The sequence below is a fragment of the Polypterus senegalus genome, chromosome 15 (genome assembly GCF_016835505.1).
Source record: "Polypterus senegalus isolate Bchr_013 chromosome 15, ASM1683550v1, whole genome shotgun sequence".
NCBI lineage: Eukaryota > Metazoa > Chordata > Cladistia > Polypteriformes > Polypteridae > Polypterus > Polypterus senegalus.
The window spans coordinates 45,003,116-45,030,999 of record NC_053168.1 but is presented as its reverse complement, the minus strand read 5'-3'; the positions used below and the strand labels follow the sequence as shown (position 1 = coordinate 45,030,999).

Below are 27,884 nucleotides of genomic sequence, written 5' to 3'. Positions count from 1 at the left end.
CCCTCGCTCTCTAGGCATTCACACTGCCTGCCCATGTGCCCGGACGCAAAAACTCACCGACCACCCAGTTAGCCCCTTTCGTCTGTGCTAGGAGTCCACATGCATGTCTAAGCCACATTGACCTTTCATTATTCTTTTCGGTTTCGACACCCGACCGCGTCCACCATGAAAAACCATGCGAAAGGAACAACGAAAGCTCTACCCCTCCTCCCACGTGCTCAGCAACGAAACCTCAGACTACTGCCCGCCAAATCAAACAGCTCATCAAACACATACTCACTCACTTTGGTCTGTGCTGCGGTCCAAACCCAGCTGTGAGCCACGTTGACTATTCTTTTGCCCTCCATGGCTACCTCTTCGAATGTATTTCATGGAAACAACACTTCTTTCAATGTTATAGAAATTCCTGCTTCAGGTAACTGCTTGTTTTTGTCAGTCGGGTTTTTTTGGAGAAATGTCATTGACGAAACTGTTGCTCTCAAACTTCGTAACATGGCTGTTAGCTTTATTTGCCAACATTGAGATAACTTCGGTGACGTGGTGTCCGTTGTTCTTAGTCACAGAGGCATTGTTATACAGTCTGCTCAACAATAACAACAATACACTGATTACATGAATACGTCCGGAGTCTATGGTGGCGAGGCAGAAATTGTGGCAATGTCCCAAATCCTTCCAGCTACTATCAGCATTTACTTCCAAGAACGTCCTCATGCCTCTCCTTGAGTTTACAATCCGGCCCAGCGTCTCTTCGTATTCCTGCTCTTTAGCGGTCCTTTGGATCATGGGCATTATGAGGTTCTCATGTCTCTCAAATACCCATGTGATTACCTTCTTTTGACATCTTTTGACTCTATCGGTATGTGCACACAGCGTGCACACCCACTTGCTCGCCACACTAATGTGATGTCACCTGCCCACTCTCCTCTTCCTGAAAAACATTTAAAGACACCCTCCCCTGAACACACGCATTCCATGCAGGACTTTCAATGAACCTTTTGTTCCAAAAGCTTCAGAGTGCACAGATATGTGAACGCACATTTGAAAAAACACAACACTAACCGAATGATACAATGTGAACGTTGCCAACAGTACTTCGAGACAACTCGCGCACTCAAAAAACACTTACAAACTCATTCCACTCTCACCTTCAATTGCACATTTTGTAACGAGGACTTCACAGGTAAGATGGATCTCCACAACCATATGCAGATCCATTCAACGCAAAGATTTGTATGCAAAATTTGCGACAAACACTTTCACGCAAGCAGATACCTTACTAACCATCTCAAAACACATTCCCTGATGAATTCTTTTAAGTGTCAACACTGCTCCAAAACCGTCAAACGCCAGAAATATATCAAAGAACATTTACACACCCACTCCACTGAACGAACTCATTCCAAAAAGATCATTGAATGCACGATTTGTTCAAAAACTTTCCGAGTGCAGAGATTTCTTAACATGCATCTAAAAACACGCTCCACTGATCGAATTATGTAATGTGAACATTGCCAGCAATGCTTCGACACAACTCATTCCAATTCCCTTCAGTGTCAACACAGCACTAAATCATTCATGCACAAACATCGCATTCACTTTTCTGCGGCTTTTCAAGAAGATACCGCCTTTCACGTCCAAGAACATAACATTGGCCTACCTACCGCACTATGTGCTTTTTGCAATGCTCTTCATTGGCCAGCAGAGGTCAACAAATCCGGACATTACACTAAGTGTTGTCATGCCGGCAAGGTGTCTGTGCCACCACTATCCAAGCCCCCTCTTTTATTGGAAGACCTCTTGACAGGCAAGAACCCGCTGTCCCGAAATTACTGTGACCATATCAGGGAATACAACTCTGCTTTAGCTTTCGCGTCAATGGGCACACACATCGCTCAACCATCTGGACAAGGACTGTATGCTTTCAGAATCCACGGTCAAATTTATCACCAGGTCTCTCCTTTATATAACAATCCTGACACGTCACCACAATACGGTCAGCTATATATTTTCGTTTCTGCTGAGGCTACCAGTCAACGTTTGCAAAAGGAATGTAATAGCGCTTGCAGTGACATTTTGTTGCTTCAACTAGACAACATGATACGCCAGGTTAATCCCTTTGCAAAGTCTTACATGCAAATGCATGACATTATCACTCACGGTTACTCTGTTACTGCTGTACGAATGGTGTTCATGGAAAATCCAGGTGTGGATATGAGAAGGTATAACGCCCCGTCCTGTCAAACTGATGTTGCTGCTTTGTAGGTGAAGACGGGGAACCTCCTGCACAACGCGACATTTGCATATATCCAAGGGGAGATGCTTGCAAGCGTATCTCTGTTCTCAATATGAACTGTGACCCCATGGTTTTTCCACTGCTACTCCCTTTCGGAGATCCAGGCTGGCACATACAATTAACCCATGTTGAGTAAAAGCGAACCACGAAAAACACGCGAGTCACACAGCTCCAATTTTATGCTTTCAGGCTTGTCATGAGATCTTCATTTAGTGTTTTGCATTCCAGTGGCAAACTCTTCCAACAATACATCGTCGATGCATCTATCAGAACAGAAGGCGCGCGTCTACATTTCCTTCGCTCACATCAACAAGATTGGTCCGCCAGTTTTCAGTCACGGACGATTGTGTGTTAGTTCGTTCCGTGCATTGTTATAATGTTGCATTTCTTGCTGATTTATTACATTACCGATTTTTCAAATGTTAATTTTCTTCCAGTGCTTAAAAATCATTAAAAAACCGGCCCGATTATGCGGCGTATGGTACGCCGCGGGTTGGCTAGTATATTCTAAATTACAAGAAGACTAATTCTGAAAAGCTTTCACCACTGATTTCATTAACACTTGTTAACTTAGCCTGAGCACATACACTAAAATGGAGTATATTAAAGATACTTTTGCAGTATGTATTTGACACTCTGTACATCAAAACTTTCTTTCATAAAAATATTAAGCTTTTGATTCTGGCACACAAATAAAATTCATTAAAGGCCCAGACAAACTCTCCAGTAAAGGTGACTATGCTTAGCCAGAATTTCACTAATGTTTTTTATTAACATCACAATACACTATTGCACTCACAATTTAAAGCTTTAAATGTGCTGACAACACCCACTGTGATGTACACTGGAATGCATCCAGTTTATACAGCTATTTGAGAAAAAACCTACATTAAAACAAATAAATCAAGTAATGCAGTCACTTCATTATTCATTTACAGAGACAGATACTGTCAAAACATTTACCCACTAAATTTAGTTACTTTCATTCTCATTTATGAATACATTTTTTGCACTCACCTCTGATATATTTTTTAATTAGAAGGTGTGTTTTTCTTTTATCTAATTTACCACACATTTTTGTTATTGTTTTGGATTTCAGTAGTTGCTTATGCATTCTCTAATGCTAACTAATGAAAACCAGTGCATATTTGGAAAGGCAACACTATTCATTTTGCAGCTACAGACAGAATGCTACAAAGACATGGCAAAAGACATATATGTATTCAATATACTCACATATCTGGTGCACTGCAAAAGGAAAAAAGCAACAAAAAAGGGAAAAAAGGGTCATTGATTTGGTTTATGTGTGGTGTCTCTAACATCTGCTGTTAAATACCAGCTGGTCGAGCTGATTAAAATTACCTCCAAGTTGTTATTATGAAGATGCCTGGGCAGCTCCACAATATTAATGGGTTATTCAATGAGTGATGAAAACCTTGGCCAGCTGATGCTTTTTTTTATGACAAATAAACCTTACGATGTGTAATCACTATAATTTTAACAACTGGAGGAAATATGGGGGACGACAAACAATAAAGCCTGTTAACTAAAATGTTTCACTTTAAACAACTAGTGAGATTTTAGGTGAAAAAGACACTACAGTCATTATTATGATTTATCCTATTATTTATATTAATACATTATTATTGGGTTTGTCGTCAGATACTGGTAGAATATAAATATTTAATTATTTCACACAGAATGGTCAGTTTAATGAAAACATTGTGCAATGTTTGATCTTGTATTAATTTTGGCAGTATTGTTTCTATTTTGCTATACAATTTGTAATGCACTTTTGTCTTACATAAACCTGTGTTAAGAAAATATAATATTATTTTTTAATGTAAACTAAGTTTTAATTTCAGTCAATTATATTTATTTTTCTATGGTTGCAACATTTCAATATATACCCTTGCACAATTATAATCTGGTTTCAAGTGACAATGTACTACAGGAGTTAATTAATAACAGGACAATGGTTTAAAACAATTGAGGTTTTATGTGACATTTGTCTATGGTACAGACACACAGCAGACAGATAGATAGATAATTCAAAGACAGAGTTGTTAAAATAACTAGTGTGCAACTTATTGGACACAAAACAAATACAAATACATTATTAAAGCCATTATTAAAGTCAGAAGGTCCCTAACTGTGGAAATGAAGTAATAAAGGTTTGCAAATGTACATTTAAAATAAGTAAAGCCTGTTGTTTATTTAAAAACACATGACCGCACACTGACTTACATTACTTTACTGATGTATGGACATAAATTAAAATGTGAGCTTACCTACAGACTCTAGTTAGTTTATCTTTATTTGTTAAATCACAAGTAACTAATTTTGTGATTGACATATTTACAATTATTTAGTTGAACATTTTGAAATTTCACATACACAAGGACAGAGGAATTAGAGGGCTAACATTTACCTCTATTTACCGAGGATCATTCTAGGCAGACTTCATAATGTAATAAAAGATCACAAAATCATTTTATAAAAATTAGACTGATCTTTACTTATGTAAACCTAGAGACAAATTAACAGTTAATTTGATAACATATCATTTTCAGTGTGTTATATGTAGTACTAGTTCCAGTTTTGACCACTAGATGACATAACCTGAATACTGCTTCCACTGATGCATTTTAATAACACAAGGGCAGTTCTGATGAGGACAGTCCAGGTTTGAAGGTCTCCAAAGTATTGCTTTCTGACCCACATAAATTATTCAGGTTGATGGGCAGTGAAGGCAGCAAGAAAGAGCCTTGGCTTGTGAAAAGGGGGAAAAGCTGAAAATGATAGGATTGGAGATCTAGTTGTATATATGTAAAAAGTGTGCTCCAGAATAAGTTAAGTTTGCAAATTTGTTATAATATTTTAATGTGAAATATTTTTAACATTAAATTGTGAATTTAGAAGGTGTTACAATATAGTGAGGTTCCCTTAGAACTTGCTTATGGGAATATCTGGGTGATGCACAAAAACATAAGCAATATCAAGTTACCTACACAATCTCAAGTAAAAAATGTGGAATACTCATTCAATGCTATACCAGAGTGTCGAGCGAAGTCAATGATTTTTTTTTTTTGGTGTGAGGTGAGAACTTAAAATTTCACAATTCAATTTACATCTCTTATTTGGCATCTTAAAACACCATGTGATTTAAAAAACAAGCATGTGAGTGAGATATAGTATGAGCTATGAAACACAATTGCAGTTAAGGCCATCCAACAAAAGCATTTTATCTCCAGGGATCTGTATATATCAGAAAGCATCTAAATCTGTATATACTATCCTTAATGAAAGCAGTGCCAGAAACATTTGGTGGGACTGGGGTTGGGTTGGTAGGTGAAGACACTGGTATAGAAGCTTTGAAATGGCAGAGATGCTGGAAATAATTCTGAAGATCACATTTTAAGTACATTTTCAAGTGAAGGGTTCGTGTGGAAGAGCAAAATGGTAAAATGGCGGTAAAGTGGAATCTAAGTTCTCAGTATTTCTCATTCAGTATGCATTCCTGTTTTCATCTGTAGTTATGAGATGAGAGCATTATGGTGAAGATTTGTGGCTACTTCAGACATGAGTCTTCTGAGCTCTCATGGGAGGTAAATAAGGCATGGCTTACTGTAAGAAGACCAAAAGCAGATAGAGAACAAGCTAGAAGTATTATATCATTCAGTTCGCCAGGATATGCTTGGGAAAAATATAGTTTGCTTTTTTAATTGCTATTAAGAAGCATATAATGTACTTAAAAAAATCATTAAAATTAAAGTGAGGCTTAATTACTCCAGTTGTTTGTGAAACAGTGGTTTGAATTTATAGCTACTTTAATGGTAATAAATTACATAACTGGTCCAGACCTGCATCAACCAAATAAAAATTTGTGCAGTGTCTCAGATACAATGCTGCGAAAAAACATTTCATGCCAGTGTTTTTATCTACATTAATTTTAATAGTTATTTTGGCCTGATCCTTTCAAAGACATTATATAGTTAAGACTCTGAAAGGAAACAAAAGTTCAAAATTTTGAAAATGGACCATTTTCACAGAGGGTATTGTTCTCAGCTATAGAGCATTTCCCATACTAGACTGCAGTGCAGCTAGTGAAGATGCTCTCCACTTTGGATCTAGATAATTTAGGGAGGATCTGGGAGGACAGATTTGTCTTGTCCAGCCTTCTCAAAAGTACATGAGCTATGAAGCATTTATGATGAAAAAAAGTGGGACTGACTGACCATGAAAAATCTTCAGTGACAGGAAACACTAATAATTTAATGCTACTCATTTGTTCCAAACCATCCCCAATAATTCCTGTATCAGCACGGCCTCCTGAAGGAATTCTGAAGTCAAAAATCAGCTCCTTTGTTTTCACCAGCAAAGGAAGGACATTGCTTTATTCAACAAGAAATTAAGCCTCCACCGTTTAGACTGGCTTATCTTTGTTGGTAAATAGACACTCTGCTGCTTTCTTTATGGAAGATGATGACAACTTTTGCATCCTGCTTGTTGATTGAGACATGTAAAACAGCAGCAAGCTAGCCACACAAACCTGGGGTAGTCTAAAGTTCAGTGCAACCCGATTTGAAATTTGCTCTCCAAATCTGCTAGTTTTAGGTCTAATATTCAAGAAGCCCTAAATCTAATTATGGAGGATGATGCAAAATTTGAAGCACCTGTTTCTGAGTAGTATGAAGTGAATAAGAGTTTTAAATTCAGATTTACCTTCAATAAAAGGCTTTCTCATCTAACTGTTCCCTTTGTTAAAGTGGGTTTATGCAATGATGACAGCTATGGAACTAATATCACATCTGTGAATCTGTTTGTACTACAGTTCAGTGTGCCTCATATGCTGAACTTGATACATGCCATTACATACTACAGGAAACTTTTTAAGCTGATCAGGTTGCATTCCACAGGCCAGTAATATTTCATGCATGTGATATCACAAAGCAGGTGTATCAGAGACTTACTGAAGATGTCAGAGAAGATGTCTGCCAGCTGTGTGCAGCGGGAAATCATTTATATCTGCAGCTAAAAAGTCTTCTTTCTTACTACAGAGGATCTCACTTTGTCTGTGGACAATGAGAAACTAATCAAGCGGGGAAGCTATGGTTTTCCCAGTTTATTCTGTAGTTCTGGAATTGAAACAATCAAAAAGTGGTTACTGAAAAGGTGACTTTTTTGCTATTGATTTGCTGAATAGTCTGCCATGTTTACAGTATGACTGGGTTCTTTTGATGCGAGCTTTGAGGTTGCTCTTAGCTGATTTAAGCATAATCTTGATACCTCACTACATTGCGGAAATTAATCAGGGAATTGATCTCACTGTTCTTAACTAGTGTATGGTTTGGCAGTGTTTATACTTATTTTATGGTTACAACAACATTGATATATTTCCTTAATAACCAGTTACTGCTGATGAATATTCATCTGCTGATAGCGTGTCTCCAATCAGTGTCCACTGATTTGATTATATCACATGTTTACTGCTCTTACTGCTGATTTTACTCAATCTAGCAGCTGTCTGTATGCTGTGAACTGAAGACAAAAGATGCTATCTGACTGTTCAAAATGGAGGTGGGCTTGACTCCGTAGTTGTCATGGATATAAGTGTAATGATGACTCAACCATGGGGAGCAGAGCATTCAGCTGTTCTGCTCCCAAGTTCTGGAATTTATTGCCTACCGAGCTTAGAAATATCAAATCATATTCATCCTTAACATGTAAACTTAAAATGCATCTGTTTTTCTATATGATTACAGTTATGTTTGGTTTTAATTTTTATATTTTATGATGTTTTCAGTTGTTTATAATTGTGTCTTTTTTATATATTTATTGTTTGTTTGTTCGGTGTCCTTGAGTTCTCAGAAAGGCACCTTGTATAAATAAAATGTATTATTAATTTTTCTCCCCTATTGCGAAGTTGGATTATAAGTTGATGTAAACTTTGAGAGAACAATGACAAAGAAAACGGAGTGCTTCTTAGTGTAGACATTTGAAAGAATGTACTAAAGACTTCTTCCAAATATAGACAATAATAGTTAAAATAATCACACATTTTCTAAGGAGAAAGAATGACCAGCATCAATCACTTGTAGCTATTTACTAAATTTGCACACGATGTGCTGCTGACAAAAATGCATAGAGCCTTACTTCTGAGTAGTCCTCTCCAAAAGCAAGGTTCATGGGATTTCCAAGTGTATAAATAAAGAATTCACTTGTAAAGCTGTTTCTGTAAATAGGAAATTACAAAAGTCTTTTACTGATTGTTGATTTTCTAAGTCTGAATTCATTTATTTCACTTTCAATAGGTTAATAGGTCTGTTGATTCTAGCCCCACTTACGCTGTTTCTTTATGGTGTCCTGCCATTTGCAATGTCATTCTCTTCATTTTGGTGTATATGATAAATGGTTAGTTTCTTGGTTTGCAGTGCTGAAGCTGCTACATTAGATAAGTCAGGTAAGCTAAGGAAAAAATGTTTTCAACATCTATAATACCCAATAACAAATCAATATCACAAGAAATGGATCCATGAGTGAGTAATGTAAAAATAAAAACTGAAATAATAATTAACCTCCATATCTGTATCTTTTTTCCCTGTGTATTTAATGCCATTATGTTAAAAGAATATGATTTGTCACTATTACTTAACACATTCTTTAACCATAAGACATGAAAACTGCTGTGTACAAAGTGTACTACCATTCAGTTTTGAGTCAATGTTGGCTCATGGATCTTGTTATTCCAACTGAATTCCTCTTTCCTTTATATGTACATTGCTTACAAATAAAATAATAAATATAAAACACATCTTTAATTCATGTGGAATTTGCATTTCTAATCTTGTAAGCATGTCATTTTTATGCAATTCCTATTCAACATACTGTATAGTAAGTTGCAACAGATCTTTTGTAACATAATAAACAGATTCCAGAGTAAAATTTTGAGTACAGATTCAAATGTTGCTAGCTTTCACATTGTGATCTACATAACAATGAATTAAAAGAAGAAATAAGTATTCATTAAAAAATGCAGTGTGAAACTGTTTTCTTAAAATGTGTTAAATAGTTTGTGACTTAATGGTTACTTCACCAGTGCTTAGTTACCTAAAGAAACTAGCTATAAAGTAAATGTTAAACAGTAGATGAAAACACAACATAATATGCAAACTTGTTTAATGTGCAGTTATCAATCTCATTATATAACTTTCTCTCACAATAAATGAATACCTCTTGTTGAATCTAATTTAAAAAGTGATCATCCACGTCTTTTTCATGCTTATTATTTCAAATGCATACTCATTATTCAATTAAAAAACAAACACCAATATTATATAATGCCCCACTGGATGTCTTATTTGTGAAACCTCAAGCCTAGTATATACATACTAGTGCACGTTTAACAGACTGATAAGAGATGATTATGCTCATTTATTTTACTTTTGTAATATAAATGATTCTACACTGAACACTGCAATACTGAAACAGTCCTGCAATACAAGTAACAATTGTACATATTTATACAAGCTTAACAAACAAAGGGCAGTCTTTATTAGAAATGTCAATATAAAGTTTTCAAGCAGTTGTGTTGATAAAGAGAATGGCAGCAGGGGTTCTGCTCACGCAAGTTATTGTACTGTCAAACTTCACTATTGCCCTTTATCTCAATCTCACAGGCACTGCTTTTACAAAGTCACTTTCTCAATTAAACAAGTTTCATTTTTCTGTTGTATGTAATATTTAAGTTTATAATGTACTTCATTTTATGTTTTACTAATATATATAGCTACTGTATATAATGAGAGAAACATACTTTGATTTATGTAATAACTCAGTTTAAGAAGCTATTCTTTAAACATTCTGTGCATATATGTGTACAGATCTGTATGCTACACTATATATCAGTGAAGATGTTATTTTCATCAGTTTTTATCATAAGATTCATACGCAGAAAATTAAGTTTTATAATTAGCATCATAATGTAATGTACAAAAATGAAAAATATTTAAATATATTTTATTAACTTCAATGGTAATATATTTGTCCTAGTGTCATTACTGCCCACTTAGTTGAGACATAGAACTTAGTTGACAGATGAAGAAGATGGAAGTCACAACCAAAAAGGCGATGTGCTACAGAATAAGTAGTGGAATAAGTAACAGTGCAGCAGGGCAGGGTAGCGCTGCTGCCTCGCAGTTAGGAGACCCGGGTTCGCTTCCCAGGTCCTCCCTGCGTGGAGTTTGCATGTTCTCCCCGTGTCTGCGTGGGTTTCCTCCCACAGTCCAAAGACATGCAGGTTAGGTGGATTGCCGATTCTAAATTAGAATTAGTGTGTGCTTGGTGTGTGGTTGTGTTTGTGTGTGTCCTGCGGTGGGTTGGCACCCTGCCCGGGATTGGTTCCTGCCTTGTGCCCTGTGTTGGCTGGGATTGGCTCCAGCAGGCCCCTGTGACCCTGTGTTCGGATTCAGCGAGTTGGAAAATAGATGGATGGATGGAAGTAACAGTGCTAATTATGGCTTATTGATCAAAAGGCTGCAATACTAAAATGTCACTTTAAAGGACAACAAAATCTTTTTGATTTCTGTAACATACAGTACTCACAGATCAAAATCAAGGATACCACTTTTAAATTTAAATGTTTATCAAGCAGTACTGTATAAGAATGTACACTTAATTTTGATTGTATGGATTTGAGTAGTAGTGAAACTCTCTACCATCTACAGTAGGGAGACATTATTTGCCTACTAAAAATCCTGTTGAGATTCCAAGAGCATTGCTCCCAGAGACCACCATGCATCAATTATGATATTTACCACACAAATTCCAGATTCACCACCAAGGTCAGGATAACCAGCATCAATGACACAATCCTGCAGAACCATCTCTGCTAGCATCACTTCAGCAGAATAAAAGACCCTTGTCTTCTCAGACTACAAGTTGATACAAGCTGCCCTCAAGAAAAGGATCAAATACATTGTCATGGTTGGACTTTAAAAGGCTTCATCAACATCACTGACAGATAGATTCTGGCCACAGAATGTTCTCAGTACCATTGCATGATTTATCAAGAGGCACTTGAAGCAAAACAAATGTATAGTAGGCTAAAGCCCAACTGGCTAGCACAGCAAGAAACAACTCGGTACTGGATGCCAATCAATCACAGGAGACACTCACACGTTATAAATTTAAAGTTGTAACTTAACAAGAACATGAACATGGGGAGAATGTACATAAAGTAACTAGTCTGTTAAGCAGCACTGACTTATGGGCTTAAGTCTTTCCCTGTTCAGTTTACAGTACTTATAAACACTACTGATTCTCTAATACAGCAGTAACATGAGCTTACATTGCTGTTCTGTGGCTAAGTGCTTCAGACATGAATTTTATCTGATGTACAAAATATATTTTTATTTAAAAATTAAGAATTAGATGTCAGGAAGGCCGAAAATTAATTTAATTTGCTCAAGTTTTAATTAAAGGAAAATGGAAGATTTATTATCAATTAGAATTAACAGGTAGTGTTATCAAGTAGGAAAAATAAACCTATTATTTAAAGCTGTCAAAACACTAATACTAATATTAACATCTGCATTCACTTTATAAATATTTAAAAGTTAAAAATAATAAAAAGATTGTATAGTAAATAATTCAGATCACACGCATAATGAATAGCAACATTTTCCCACAGACATAATTAAAGCATTTTTAAAAAACAGGTTGGTAATAATACGACATGTTTACTTTACCCACCACAGGAATGTTTATTACACATAATGCTATAATAATCTTTAAATACCCACACAAATATTAGTTAGAAACAGCATTTTAACACAATCATAGTGTTCACACTGTATAATATGTACAAACACAACACAGTGACCACGATTATCTTTCATGTTACCAAAAAATAAGACCAAAATAATGGGAACAAAATATCACCAGACCTCTAAAAATGTATTAATCTGAACATTTTCTATAGTAAAAATTAAGCTTCATAGGAGCAATACTGGAAAAAGAAACAGAAAAACTATAATAAAATTATATAAGTATCTTGCAGTATGGGGTGGACTCCTAATCATAAGCTATGAATATATATGAAAATTGTCAGTAAACATTTTGGAAGATGTGCAGTACCAGCATGGGCCTTATATTGAAGATGGCGGAGACCAAGATGATGAAATGGAAAGAATGGTTTATATTACTTTAAACACTGGCAGTTAGTAAGCAGAGCATTTCAAAATATTGTGGAAACATCTTACGATTTACTGTTGTAAGATTGTGTGCCTTTTTACAACCGAGTTATTAAGTATTAATTGCAGGAATGGGCATTATTATTGCGCACACACACACAACAAAAAAAAACCAACTATGCTGCAGTCTTGGTCACACTATTTTGAACATGTTTGTTATTATCAATTTTATGTCACTTAAAATGTTTATTTTAAATATACAGTGTACTTACATTCCATAGATCTGTGGTGCAATTTCCAGCCTGTTTAGGTGCATATACAGTTCAATGTCATGTTTCTTGAGCAGCTGGTCCTGAATTCGATTAACTTTTGCTACAATAGCAACAGAGGGCCCAGTGTCTTGAGGTCTGGCAAATGGTATGCTAGTAATCATTTCTTCTTTACCCTGATGGATAAAGCAACAAGTTGACCGAAGAGTACCTTAATTAATATTCTAATTCTTTTTTTGCATTATTCAGGCAGAATGCTGATATTATAATTATGATTAATAACAAATGCTTTATAGTCTTTTTTGTAGACATAACCTTATGTACAAGTATAATCATACAAATACAAAATATACACAGCAGTTACTCAGGAATTCTGTTACAATTTACACTGCAGAGATAGAGGCAAAACTAAGAGCATTTTGTGACAATGTAAAATATGAACATTGCCTTACTATTCTGTTATATCAAACTAAGCATATGGTTTTGAACTTTCAATTAACATTTTTTTTTTTATTTTTGTTGAGTTTTGACACTAAATGGGTAAGGAGGACTGACACAGTTAGTATTATATTGCTAGTGGTTCTATTTAAAAATTGCTACAAAATTTTTGATGAATGTTTGTAGGACAAGAACAAAAGGTCTGGGGCCTCATGTATAAACGGTGCGTACGCACAGAAATGTTGCGTAAGAACTTTTCCACGTTCAAATTGCGATGTATAAAACCTACACTTGGTGTAAAGCCACGCACTTTTCCACGGTACCTCATACCTTGTCATACGCAAGTTCTCCGCTCGGTTTTGCAGACTGGCGGCACCCAGCGTCCAAGCAGTGCTACTGTTCCTGTGTGGTTACACCTTATTTTCCTGACGCGGCTTTATAAATACACTGAAACTAACCGCATATTGTTTATTAGTGTAATGGATCTGATTGTAATTAACTTGTAACAATATAATGGCCCAGGAAATAGCCATAGTATTCCAAATACCATAACTGCTTTAGCGTTGTTACTCTCACTGCACCTTCTTCTTCTTCTTCTTTCAGCTCTTCCCGTTAGGAGTTGCCACAGTGGATCATCTTTTTCCATATTATTCTCACTGCACCACTCAAGAGTATTTATATCACTGTATCTGAGTGTGAATCACAGCAGCAGCTGATCGGAAAGAGAATTATCGGTATACAGCTTCAAGGACACGCTGCCTCAGCCACGGCAAAATGTTTCAAAGCCTTTCCTGTACGGACCTCGCGGTTCAGAAACAGTTTCATCCCAAGAACTATAAACGCACTCAATCAATTGCACCTTGTAGAACTGTTTGTACTTATAAGTACAATCACCTCACTGTAAAGTTGCACTACAGTTATAATATCGCACAGCCTGAGCCACTTTATAAAGCGCGTATTTACATATGATGACGATATCATTTGTAAGGTGAAATGCAGCAAAATATGTTTATTATATTACACAGATAAAACTTTAACTTCATTTAAATAATCTATATTCTTCACTGGGAGTGTCGTGAAGGATAGAATAATTAAACATGTACTACGAAGATATTTCAATGTTCCTTAAACGTTTTAAAGAATCTGCGCTAAGCTTACAGATGGCTTGACTTCTATTACAGAGCTGATTGTGTGGCGATTGGGTATTTGGGGAAAGAAAAGCACTGACTGCAGTGACTGCTACGCCAGTATATATTGAATATAAAACAGAAAGAGAAAATAACAACATAGCTAAAAACGCAGCAACAAATTTCGGCAAAAGTTAAATGCTTGTGTCATGAGCACGAGGCGACTATGCAGTGTCTGCAACGGACGTGGCCATCCACCGTGCACAAGCTACCTTACTGACATTGGCGGGCGAAGGAGCCACCTATTCTTCCTCTGCCCAGTGCCACCACAAGCCTAGAGCCACCAATGAGTACTGCTGCAATAAATAAGTTCATCGAAGGTCACACACAATCACAGCGCCGTGAAACTCATATTTAATAACGTACTTTAACTCCTATCATCATAAAAATGATATCACGTATACATCTCAGTATTTTAGTTATTCAGAGAGCTGTAATATCACGATTGTAATGGATTCTGTGTCCAGTTGGAGGAAGAAATCCAGTTTAAGAAGCAAGTAGTGATTCACACACATAGAGCACATAGAAGATCAAATACAAAACAAAGCATTTAACGTGCTACTTTAATTACGATGTGATTTGAGAAACTGGTTAATTAAACGATTTTAAGATGAAGTTTATGATGTTCTACTTTAATGACAAAATAAACTACGTAATTAAAGTGGAAATGTCGAGACTGAAGTTGACATTTCGTGCTTTTTCCCCCCACTGTGTGCCTTTTTTCTCTGTACCCTAATAAGCTTTCATATGACACTCATACAGTGGGCTACAACTTGCCTTTTCAAGGCGACTTTGATATGTGACTTCTTTTTTATTTCCGGTACTGTGCGATTTTGTGAACATGAGCTTTCAAGTTTCTCCAACACGCTATGTCACTTGATCAACTTCCTTTTGTTGATTATACCACGGTTTATTTGAACAAATAGTATGTTTTTCCTTTGCCTCCACTTGGTATTCTCTGAAATTCTTAAATTTTAGCCCATGCTTTGCCCATTGTCTTTTCACAGAAGGCTGAGCTTAAGGGCGATTTATATTCATTTGCACATTCAAAGAGGCGTAATTCTGGGAGGAGTTGGGGCGTTACATAAAGCGCATGCACGAGCTTTACTTTTCACACTGATCGAGATTTATGTAGCGGAAGAACATGGAAGTTGGAGTACGCACAGATCCTTCATCTGGATTTTTCTGTGCGTAAGCACATTTCGGCTTTTGTGCTTACGCCATGTTATAGTGCGAGTTCTACGCACAGCATTATACATGAGGCCCCTGGACATGCATGTTTATTGACAGACCAGGCTGCAACATACATGGTTAATAGGAAGGCAGTAATACTGAAATACTGAAAAAAAATGAAGTGCTTCACTGGCAAACACGTGAGATTGACTCAGTGACAGAGTATGGAGCAAGTGCCAGGAGACTGCTTAAATAATAAGGTTAAGCTCCAACATGCCTCAGGTGGAGTGTAATTATTAACGGGGCTATGTGTATGGTGTAAAGTTTGTGGGAGGTCAAATACATTTTTTTACTTCATATTAATAAAGGACTAACCCTGCTCTAGAAAGTAAAAAGAATTAAACAGATACTTAAAAAAGAGAATGCAAGATGATGAAATCATACTTTATGAAGCTATACTTTATACTTTATCTGTAATAGTTCTGATCAAATGCTGTAAATATCAATCTTGAACTGTCTCAGGCAAACAGAAAAATGCATTTAACTGGAAATAACTTGAAATAACTGTAGAGAAATTCATCCATGTATTTTCTTAATCTGGTCCAGGGTTATGGGTTATATCTGAAAATTATCCTAGCAGCGTTATATCTCAAAAGGCAGGAACCAACCCTAGATCAGGTACCTGTCCATTGCAGGGCAAACCCTCACAAACATATTCACTGGGCCAACTTACAGTAAGAAATGTACACCACTTTAACCATACTACTGTAATAAAGGGATGGTAAACTCTAACAGGGAAGTCAGTCTACAGCCTTCTACCTATGAGTATGCTATAGCTTTTAACATTGAAGCGCTGGCTACAACAGTGATGCTGCTAAGGTGCTTGCTTAAATCGGCATTCCCTTCTAAAGCCCAGAATATCAAAGGAAACATGTGGACTGCTACTTCACTGTAGTAATTACAGTACATACAAATCATACAACAGGGACAATGACTCCAATGAAAGGAATATTTGTATGATATTTTTCCAGAATACAGAAGTAGGCTCACAATTTGCAAAAAAGTATACACATAAATAATATGTTTTCTTCCCATTAAAGTGACCTGTTTATTATCTGACATCATATGATTTTTAAGATTTCAAGTTGATTGCAGTTAAAAATATAATAAACTGATTTGGATATAATCCTAAACATACAGCAGAAAAAAAACTGTAAAATAAAAAATAGGCCATATAAGTTTTAGATAGTTCATCCTTTCTTGTCTCAGTTTATTTCTTTTGTATCTCAAAGGTAAATAAAGGTTCCATTATGTACGTCAGTACCCACCTTCCGAAGCTCACGCTCAAAAGATGAAAACCATGGTTCAGCAGTTTCCATAAGTTGTGAGAACATTGCACTGAAAAAGTAAAATTACAGTAATCATTTTACCACTTTATTTTATGTTTCATCAATTAAACCCATCCAGACTAAGAGTCACTGCTTGATTTTAATAAGAATAATGACTATAGATTTGCTACTCTATTATTACATTACACATCAGCCTTAGGCCACTATTAAACTGAACACTGTATAAAACATGCCAACATCAAAATCTTGAAAAAGCCCTATTGAAGTAAAGTGCTAATCACATGTTGACTTGATCTTAATAAAAAAGCACTGAATGTATGAAATGATTCAGTATAATATCAACATCCATTTAATTCTTAAATGCAACATGACATATTACTTACTCTTTACATCTACAGAAATAGCACATCATGTCCCAAATGCCCTACAATAGATAGCCTTTTGAAAATAGTCAACATGGAGTGAAGCTCCCCTTCTTCCTGTAAAATGCAACTTTAATATGTTCTCTTCTTATCTATTACATCCCTGTACTATGCCAAGGCAAATAACCACATGGTCTCCTGTAGCCTCATAAAGGCAGTTAACAGAATCCTTTATAAATATTCTCACCACATGCTAGCCAGTGTCTAGTAAGCTGCCAAGGGAAACAATACAACATGATGGTGCGATTCTAAGGATAAAGTTAAACTTGGTAGTTTTATGGAACTTACTAGGCATCATGCTCATGATATTCTGGGTTTAGGAGAGTTTTCATTTCTTCACTGAAAAATAAAAATGTTATGTTACAGAAATATAAAATATTTATATTTTTAAATAGTTGTAACTCACACTAAATAACATTAAATATTGCAGCATAATATATTAAAAAGGAAGAAACCTTTAGCTACTTAATCATTTTTACGAGCAGAAATTGAATGCTTAACAAATGAAAAAAAAGTAAAAGAAAAAAATTAAATTAAATAAACTAGTCTTAACAACCACTATACCTTTTAATGGTAAACTGAAACTTTGGAAAAATTGACAGTAAGGATAATATTTGCAATATCCTCTAACATCGTGTAAGCAAATAAACCAAAATCATCATATAAACCACTTGACTTTAGCATGTACCCCGAGTCATTCCTCTATACAATTGTACACAATACTACAGAAGTTTCTTTTTACAGCAAATAAAATTTAGAAAAATACCAAACATTTTTACTTACTTTATATTTTTTCTAATTGTATATGCTCCTAACGCGTGCATTTTTTAAATGTGAATATAAAGTAATATCTTATATTCTATTTAGCTCACAAAATACATTGGCACTGTGCAGTTTTAATATATGTGCCACAATCCCCATATGGTCTAGCTATATACTGTATGAGTATATACAACTAATATATAAGAGGAACTTTTTTTTTGCTATTTGTCGTTAAGCTTCTATATTTATTAGTTTCACAGAAGAGATTTGAATAGAAACAATTATGTAGGAAACAGACACTTGCCTTGAATGTGCAGTCTCACTGGCATGTTGAAAGGCTTGGTGGTCACAATGTAGAATGAAGACAATGGGGGCTAGCAGTTCATGCATGCCCTAACAAGGATTTAGATAAGACTAATTAAACGTTACAAGAAAATTGAAAATAAAAACTTCAAGGGTCTTGTTACAAAATAATAAGATTTAAACTACATTAATGCCAAGACCTCATTTCAAAGATAAAGCAATAGCTAACATAATAAAAGGAAACAATTCCTTCAACAAGATTTGTGACATAGTCTCAGGGGATGTATTTTTAATTGTGTCAAGAGGAGCTTTAAACGGCTTCAGATGAAATCATTATTTATACAGCTAGGGGTTCAACCTGTTGCTATTTAACAGCACGGTGGTCAAGACATCCTGTTAGAAACAAGACAAAATCTGCTTAAGCTGGCAAATTTGCATTACATTTGAATCAGTTAAACCGGAGTATAGACAATTCCTTTCAAAGGCTTTCTCCGACTTCCTTTATACATTACAATGGAAGCTGGATACATAGGAAAAAGGATAGAGTAATGTTATTGAAAACATACAAAGCAATTATTTGTTATACCAAAAATGAACTGTACTTTCCTGATTTTGAGGAGAAACAGTAACAAAACATGCTATCAAAATTAAAGAAAGTATAATCAAATAAAAAGTTGTATTAAGATATACATTTCTAGACACTGAATTATGCATATATTAATTTTTAGACAGACATTTGGAATTATATAGCTAGGACCACAGTATTTCAGAATACTATATTATTTAAGATTTATAAAACCTTTTCTTAGATGATGTACATTGTTACAAAAAATAATCCTATCAACCTCTCTTCAAAAAGGCCACGCTGTTGATACAAAGAATTTTTTGCTCAGAAAAACCAAATATGAATAATGAATGACACAATTCAAATAACATTTCTGCTGTTTCTTTACCTGTTTATATAGCAACTGTTCATTTTCACGAGCATAGCAGAACAGGATGTCTGTTAGCATATTCCTCACACTGTCTTGTTGAAAATATTGCATTTCAGGAAACCTAAAACACACAAAAAAATCAAATGTGCCTAGAAGCTCAATAAAGGTATATAACCTTCCAATTTTCTTTAAAAACTACCTTTTAAAAATTTAGCAATAAATTAAAAGAAAAATTGTCTTGTTCATTTCTATTGTTATTTTTGACAAGAACCCTTTTATTCAATTACTTTGGACAATGAAATATAGTACCAACTTTAGACCAGTGTTTTTTTTCTATTTTTCTTTAAATTAACCATTTAAGATGTAATTAGAAAAAGAGATGGGTGGATGATGGACGTAAGGGAACCATGATTGCACAATGGTCTATATGTGGATGTTCAGTAGTTGCAGAGTCATGGATATAAATTCTTGCCTACTGGCTGCCAATATGAACTTTGCATATTCTCCCAGTGCCTGTGTGGACTTTCCTCCCACATCCTAAGGACATGCATATTAGGCAAATCGGTGGCTAAAAATGGACCAAGTGTGGGTGGGATCTTGAGTGTGCCCTGTCAGGAAACTGGCATCCCTTATCCATAGTTGGTTTTTGCCTTATTCCTAATGTCTCTGGTATAGGTTTCAGTCCCCACAATCCTGATCAGAATTAAGAAGGCTTAACAAGTGATAAATATATTAATGGGATGGAATTAATTATGCATTTGAAAGCACAATATAAACTTGTACTTACGTTCTCAAGACATCTTGTTGAACCATAGCACGAAGTTCCTTGTCTTGAAAAAATCTGTTCCATAGACTCTAAGAATATGATCACAAAATGCAGGATATCAGGATAGTTCTTACACAGCTTATACTGAAACAGTAAATAATTTTAAGAAAGCCAGTGATACTTTTTCAAAAATTTTTTTTGTTGAAACTGTCTGATATTGTTTTCCAAAATATGCCATTAATTAGGCAGTACAATTAGTCACAATTAGTCATATTCACCTACCAACCCCATAAGAAAGTTTGCAAATGACAAAAATAAGGTGCTCCATGGATCACAGCAATTACATTTTAAACTGATAAATGTCACAGATAAAATACAAAAAAATGAAACTCTTGTGGAGTTAAACTTTATTGACATTTCATGATTTCAGTGGAAACACTCTTTGTTACTGGACTGCATTATGTTTGAAGCTGGTTAGAGATACGCTGTTTTTTTTTTGTACACAAGGCAAGCATTCCAAAGTAATGGATTATTTGCTGAACAAATATGTCTTTTTATTTTTTTGTATTTTAAAAAGAACAGATTTCCTCACACAATTCACTGACATACTATTAAGTTGGTAGTTGTCAGGAAACTACCAAGTCTGCCTGAGTGTGGCTGTGTACCCACTTCTGCCAGAATAGTCTCAACTGAAATAAAAAGATTCAGACATTGGATAAATGGAATATACTGTATACTTTTGTTTAAATACAATATGACACCTTCATTGCTTCTTGATTGAATAACTGCAATTTACCTTTAATGAATTTCTCTTTATATATTACAAGTCCAAACGGCCACTGCCAGAGTTCTGACTCAGGTCAAATGTCTGTGACACCACAACTGGTTCAGCTAATGTACAATATCATAGTATCTTCAGAACTCTGGTACTAATTTGAAGAACTTTTCATTTTAATATACAGATTACCTGCCTTCATTGGTTACTTTACATCAAACTTCCAAACAGTTGTTTTTATTTGACATCAGCCACTCACTATTCCAAAGCCTTGATTTATAATTCTTACTTGCTTATCATGTGAATCTGTTGCTTACACATTTTGGTGTTCTCCAACCCCATCTAATCATGATGTTATACCAGTTTTAAAGTTAAAAACTGACTTGAAAAAAGCACTTTCCTCTCACTATTTTATTGTTCAAATGATTCTTCTACATATACTATACTATCAAATGTAATAGCAATATTTTATCAAGTGTGTATTAGGTAATGCTTAATTATTTAGGCATTTATTATAAATTGAATTATCTTGAACATTACTTTTTATAACTCTGAAACAAGTTTTTGTTTGCTTAATAAAACACCTTGTAATGGTGTGTTTTGTGTAAATTATAATGTAAGATATGATGTTACTTGCATTAGACACAGAATTATATACTGAAAAAAGATACATAAATTTGTTTTTTTTATTCAACTGCAATTTTAAAATACTGTCCAGTCATATGCGATTGCAATAAAAATTATAAGGCATGATAAAAATGGTGAGAAGATGGTGTATCACTTGCTCATAGATTGTTCTAACAAACACCTCCTTATCTGCCAATCGAGCCCTCACAGCCATCCTTCCCAGTTACCAGAGTCTGGAGTTGCCATCAAGCCATGCACTGCGACTCCTTTCAATGATATCCAGAGAGCCCTGCGAGATGCAACACCTCCTTCTGGGAACACTGGTAACATCAACACAACCCTCAGTAACCTGCAGGGTCTTCTCAAAGAGGGTCTCCCACATCACATTAGGATCGACAGTCGCACCCAACCAAGTCCGTAAGTTCCTCACATAAACTGCATATAGACTCGTTAGAAACGGCCTGATCTTGGAGTCTGGCGAGGCCCAGCCTCATTTTATTAGTATGTGGTTGCCTAATGGACCTAAGCTGATCTTCAATGTAGCAACAATTCATCTGTAGCCAGAATTCACAAAATTGGCACTTCTGTAGACCCTGCAGTTTTGTAACAGCCTCCATCATCTGCCCACGAGGAGGTGATCGATCTACTTCACCATGCCAACAGTACTGGTGTACCAAGTCTAAAGGTGCAGCTCAGGACGCTCATGATCCAGCAATCTGCAGCCACTGACCTTTTGCAAAGTCAAGGAACATGGAGTCACTTTCAACACGGCTGCCAGACCGATGAGGAATGACACAACCCTCATAGCCCGCCATCTCAGTGCCAGTGGTTGCATTGAAGTCACTCATGACCAGAGGAATGTCGTCTTGCAGGCAGCGATCAACCACTGAGTGAAGTTGCGAATAAAATGTCTTCCTCTTCAAAACATTACTCACCGCAGTCGGAGCATACACTGGGACAACAGACAAGGCACCCAGAGAGTGCTTTAATCTGAGTCTCACAATACACTTGTTGAAAGGAGTGACATTGGACACTACTGGAAGGAGTCGATATGCCACAGCAACAGCTAGTCCCTAAGAATGCCAACCATCAAAGCGACCAGACCAATAAAGGCTGTACCCACCTACAGTGATCTGGTCAGTCCTAGGTCTGCGCACCTCAGAGAGTGCTGCCAATGAAATGCGTAGTTTCTCCTTCAACAGCAGAGGAAGATTATCATCATGAAGGAGAGACAAGACATTCCAAAAGCCTACTGAGATGGGCTACCTCAAATTGGGACCTGAGTGCTGCCGTGCAGCCTGTAACGCCTCAGCACCACACAAGTTCTGATCCCCAACAGGCCTGTCCAAATTAGCTCTCTGAAGGTTTTGACTCTTCTGGGGATGGGTCTCCCAAGGGCTCTCCCCCAAGCCCTTCAATATGCAAGCAGCTTTCCTATGGGTGGCTGCAGCACAGCTACTCCCACGGAAAGCAGAGAGGAGTCCTCTCTGTTATCTGAAGCTGCGTGAAGTTGTTGTTATTTAAAGTACAGACCTTTGTTACTCTTTGAACTAAATTACTGAAAAACTCTGTAAAATTTATTTCAGTGTTTTGAAGATAATAGACTTATGTCACATTTCATGTTCATTAAGGCTAACAAGGGTTACCTTACACTCGTATAGTCAAGAACTACATTTTCTGGGTGACTGTTGTAGAGGATATGCAACAGCTAGGATATCAACACATAGCCGTCTGGTGACTCAATACAAGACATTACATTAATAACAGATTAGTAAGTTTTTCTGCAGAAAATCTATTTTTGGTCTTAAGAAATATCAGAATTGAGTAATCCCTGGTACCCCAGGTAACAGTGAATAATAGAAATGTATAAAATGACCATCATAGACAATGAAATATGCTATAATGCATATTTTATACTCAAATAAGCCAAACTACAAGACTTTTTTAAATCTAACAGCTTCAAAAGAAAAAAAGAAAGTAGTGCTGTTTTCTCAAAAACAAAGTGTTCACAAATATTGTAATGCTTACTTTCTGTTTATTTAAAATCCAAACAAATCAAGTAACAGTTAAATACACCTCTGAGCTATAGATTTCTTCCTTGAACTTCATGTTTTGTAAGAGTATTGAAAAAAAGCATTTGGCCTACATCACTATGGGAAAAAGCAAAAATGAGAAATCAAAAGAAAGAATAAGTTTCACAAATATGGTAATGGCTGCAAATATAATGAAAGCATAACACATTCCCCCAAGGAAAAAATGAAAGTTATTCTCAAGCTGAAAAGAAAAAAGGTAAGGGACTTAAAATTTCTGCTGTATGACTGGCATACTGGAACTGTCGAAGCACTACATTGATCCCCTTTATTTTGCACCTTGTCCCTTTGATGCCTTCTTAGTGTTACTTTTACAAAACATTGCACCTAAATGAAGTGTATGTATCTGTCTCTCTAAAGAGTAACCATAGAATTGGAATCTAATATACAGTTAAAGTGTAATTTAAAACCCACTGATCCTAAAAACTGTAGAACAGTTCCCTTTCTATACATAACCTATTTCTCACACAAAATACCTTCCTTGGTATAAACAGTACGTGTTGTCCTTAACTCCATTAAAGTTTTAGAAATTACCGTAGATACTCGCGTATAAGTCGAAAAATTTATGCCTTAAAATTCATTCAAAAAACAGTGTTGACTTATCCGCAGGGCAACACAATTTCCCCTCCGTCTTTCTTTCTCTTCCTTGTTTTTTTTTTTACTCTGTTTTGGCTTCCACACCTGTGAGCGCTCGTTCGCCCACTCGCACACCCTCTCTCTGTCTCTCTCAATCTCCAGCCCCCTCATCTTTTTTTTTTTTTTATACTCCGTTTTTCCTTCCTCTCTAACTGACTCGCGCTTCTCTTTATATGCAGAGACGACATAGCAGCTGCAGCACATTAGCCACAGGAACAATCACGGATGTGGGCAGTCCCTCACCTGTGCACTAGGTGAGAAACTCCCACACCGCAGATAGCCCTGCGGCTCGCTAAGTCGCAAGCGCGGTTTTAATTTATTTAAAAACTAAAACGGCCTTTGCTAAGAGATAACACCACATAAGCCTTTGTTGGAATTTCAAACATCGTCTGGCAGGTGTACGCGGTTTATGAACAGATATGGGCTGTGCCTTCGTCAGGGAAAAAAAATCGCGCAGAAGCTGCCAAAAGATCTAGAAGAAAAGGTCAGTTCCTTTCATAAATTTATTATCAAGCAAAGACAAAGGCATGACTTTGAACTCAGTAACATTGGTAACATGGATGAAACGCCAATGACATTTGATATGCCGGGGAATCGAACTGTAGCAGGTATTGGTGAGAAGACTGTACTTATTAAGACAACGGGCCATGAAAAAACCCAAGTTTTACCCTCGACTTATACGCGGGTCATAACAAACTTCATAACTTTCGGCTTAAAAAATACACTCGACTTATCTGCGAGATCGACTAATACGCGAGTATCTACAGTACACATTATTACCACAGTATTGACTGTATTCAGTAATTCTAACAATCACATTTTTAATTCCTCTCTCACTCATCAAGTTTCAATAAATATACCCAAGCATCTAGTATCTTCTTAATATACTAATAGAACCTTACAGTTAACAGTTTATAGTGTTCTGAGGCTATCATGTAGAAAGATCAAATAAAGAAAAACTTAAAGAAAACTAAAATGTAGATGAAATACAGTAAAATCAAACCTCAAAACAAAAAAACCTAAAGAAATTCTGTTGGTCTGAAGGATAATCTTAAAAGACACTAAATTTCATTATTTAAATTGATAAACTCATAAAACCTAAAATGGAAAGAAAACCATGAATTTAGGAATGTCACTGATGCAGCAATAAAAGAGGATTACAAAATATGCATTCCCAAATATTCTGTTATTAATACACAGTCATGGATTGCATAGCCTATTACAGCAATACTGACAGAACCCAATTGAAGATGTAGCCACTGTGCCTACTGAAGGGCCAACTCACACATACACAGCAAAAACCACACTGAACTATTTTAGAATTGCCAATTAATTTAACATGAATGTCGCTGAATATTGGGAGGAAAACCTATGCACATAGAGGTGTCGGCGCCACGCTCCCTGGTTGATTCTGGGAGGATCTTGAACCCAAAAACACTGATAGTCATAAACTGAGATGACTAAAAGGGGACACATACATTCAGTAAGGGGTTGGTGTGCAAAAGTGTTCAGTGCCTTTATTAAAAGCCAGACAGTTTTGAAATAGCACAGTGTAAAAAAAAAACAGATCTTCAATAAATAAATAATCCATAAAATCATGTGCCAAAAAGTATGGGATAAAATATGCCACATAAATAATCCAATAAAATCAATGTTAAAATCACCAGCAGTTTCTTCCTTTAAAAACAAACAGAAACTCCAATGCCCCTCTCTAAAATCTGGGGTCTCCTCAACTTATCCTATCAGGACTTTGCAGCTTGAGGAGATTCCCGCCAACAGCTGCAGTCTTCCTTTTATCCTGGGTTCAGGGTCCTACTGCCAGTTCGTTGGCATCGGTACGACTCCCGTCCGAACCCTACATCTCCCTTATCCAGTCTGTTGGTGTCACCCAGGAGATGCTGCACAATGGGGTCACTACTACACCTTTACACAGTTGCTCTAAGGAGCATACCTACTCCAGCCCCACACTTAAGTGCAGGCCTGCCGCTCACTCCCTCAGGGCATACAACTGATCATCTGCCTCCTTTCCTGATGATGCAGGATCCTCACCGTCCTGCTTTTCTCTTCTCCTATAACATCCGTACATCCTCATAAATCTGATCCTTCTCAATGTTTTTTCTTTGATCTTTTTTTCTATAATAGAGAGATATGTTTAAGACAATTGCAGTAACCCCCGAACCTTTAGTCCATCATATACAACATAGCCCCTAATCAATTATAGCACCATTATACAAATGCGCACATAAGCCCAAAGGGACTCCCTCCCTAGCTACTTGATTTAATATACATATAAGCACATGCGTGGCAATCACAGAAGTGTCTAAGACACTTAGATGCATGCCAGCAGTGTTTTCTAGTGTACCAACTCTCATTGTGGTTATTCATTCCACTCCATCTACCTTCAGCCTGCAAATGCAGTGCTGATAACTGCAAAGCGGACTCTCTAATGCTCTCAACCACCCAAGGCCACCTTTCACTACCAGCTCACTGACCACGGAACTTAAATCGCACAATACCCAGAGCCAGTTTTAGTTTGTGGCACTGGAATTTCTAATGTGGAATTCACTGAGATTGTGCTACGATGCTTTAAGTTACTACTCTATGCTCTTTAAGTTAAATTATCAGTATTATCAGTGTGACACACAGGGTACCAGCATTTACGTGTATCCACTTGAAGCACTGTTTTGCATATACTGTACATTCACATCTGCAGACTTTAGTGGGACACACACCTGAGGAAAAACTGAAGTTATAAAACTGATGAAATACTATACCAAAGTGAACTTTATAAACAAATCAAAATCATAAATATCTAAGAATGTTAATAATATATACTTCAGTTCTGCATTATTCCAACTGATTACCTGATACAATTATAAAGAATGTGTGGGTGTTTGTGTGTGTGCCCAGCAGTGGGCTGGCACCCTATCCGGGGTTTGTTTCCTGCCTTGCGCCCTGTGTTGGCTGGAATTGGCTCCAGCAGACCTCAGAGACCCTGTAGTTAGGATACAGCGGGTTGGATAATGGATGGATGAATTATAAAGAATGCACTTTCTGTAAAACTGCATTTTGCAATGACAAAGAAAGTCAAGTCACTAAGAAAAGCAGAAATTAATCTAATGCAGGAATGTTTTACTTACACGCAATTGCATACAGCATGTTCAAGAGTAAATACCACCATATATGTATATATATATTATACAAACCGGATTCCAAAAAAGTTGGGACACTAAACAAATTGTGAATAAAAACTGAATGTAATGATGTGGAGATGGCAAATGTCAATATTTTATTTGTAATAGAACGTAGATGACAGATCAAACGTTTAATCTGAGTAAATGTATCATTTTAAAGGAAAAATATGTTGATTCAAAATTTCACGGTGTCAACAAATCCCAAAAAAGTTGGGACAAGTAGCAATAAGAGGCTGGAAAAAGTAAATTTGAGCATAACGAAGAGCTGGAAGACCAATAAACACTAATTAGGTCAATTGGCAACATGATTGAGTATAAAAAGAGCTTCTCAGAGTGGCAGTGTCTCTCAGAAGCCAAGATGGGTAGAGGATCACCAATTCCCACAATGTTGTGCAGAAAGATAGTGGAGCAATATCAGAAAGGTGTTACCCAGCGAAAAATTGCAAAGACTTTGCATCTATCATCATCAACT

General features: G+C 36.3%; 1 protein-coding gene across 5 annotated transcripts in view; it reads right to left on the bottom strand.

Annotated features, from left to right (window-relative positions):
- Window positions 1-27,884, bottom strand: part of tbc1d5 (TBC1 domain family, member 5) — a 483,468-nt gene that overhangs the window by 180,979 nt on the left and 274,605 nt on the right. For all 5 annotated transcript variants that reach the window (XM_039737608.1, XM_039737613.1, XM_039737610.1 and 2 more), the window contains 6 exons: window positions 20,112-20,179; window positions 19,343-19,445; window positions 18,391-18,479; window positions 17,613-17,663; window positions 16,882-16,951; window positions 12,759-12,931 (listed from right to left, as the gene is read on the bottom strand). In XM_039737608.1, coding sequence (XP_039593542.1) covers window positions 12,759-12,931; window positions 16,882-16,951; window positions 17,613-17,663; window positions 18,391-18,479; window positions 19,343-19,445; window positions 20,112-20,179 — 554 coding nt within the window. The remainder of the gene's footprint in view (window positions 1-12,758; window positions 12,932-16,881; window positions 16,952-17,612; window positions 17,664-18,390; window positions 18,480-19,342; window positions 19,446-20,111; window positions 20,180-27,884) is intronic.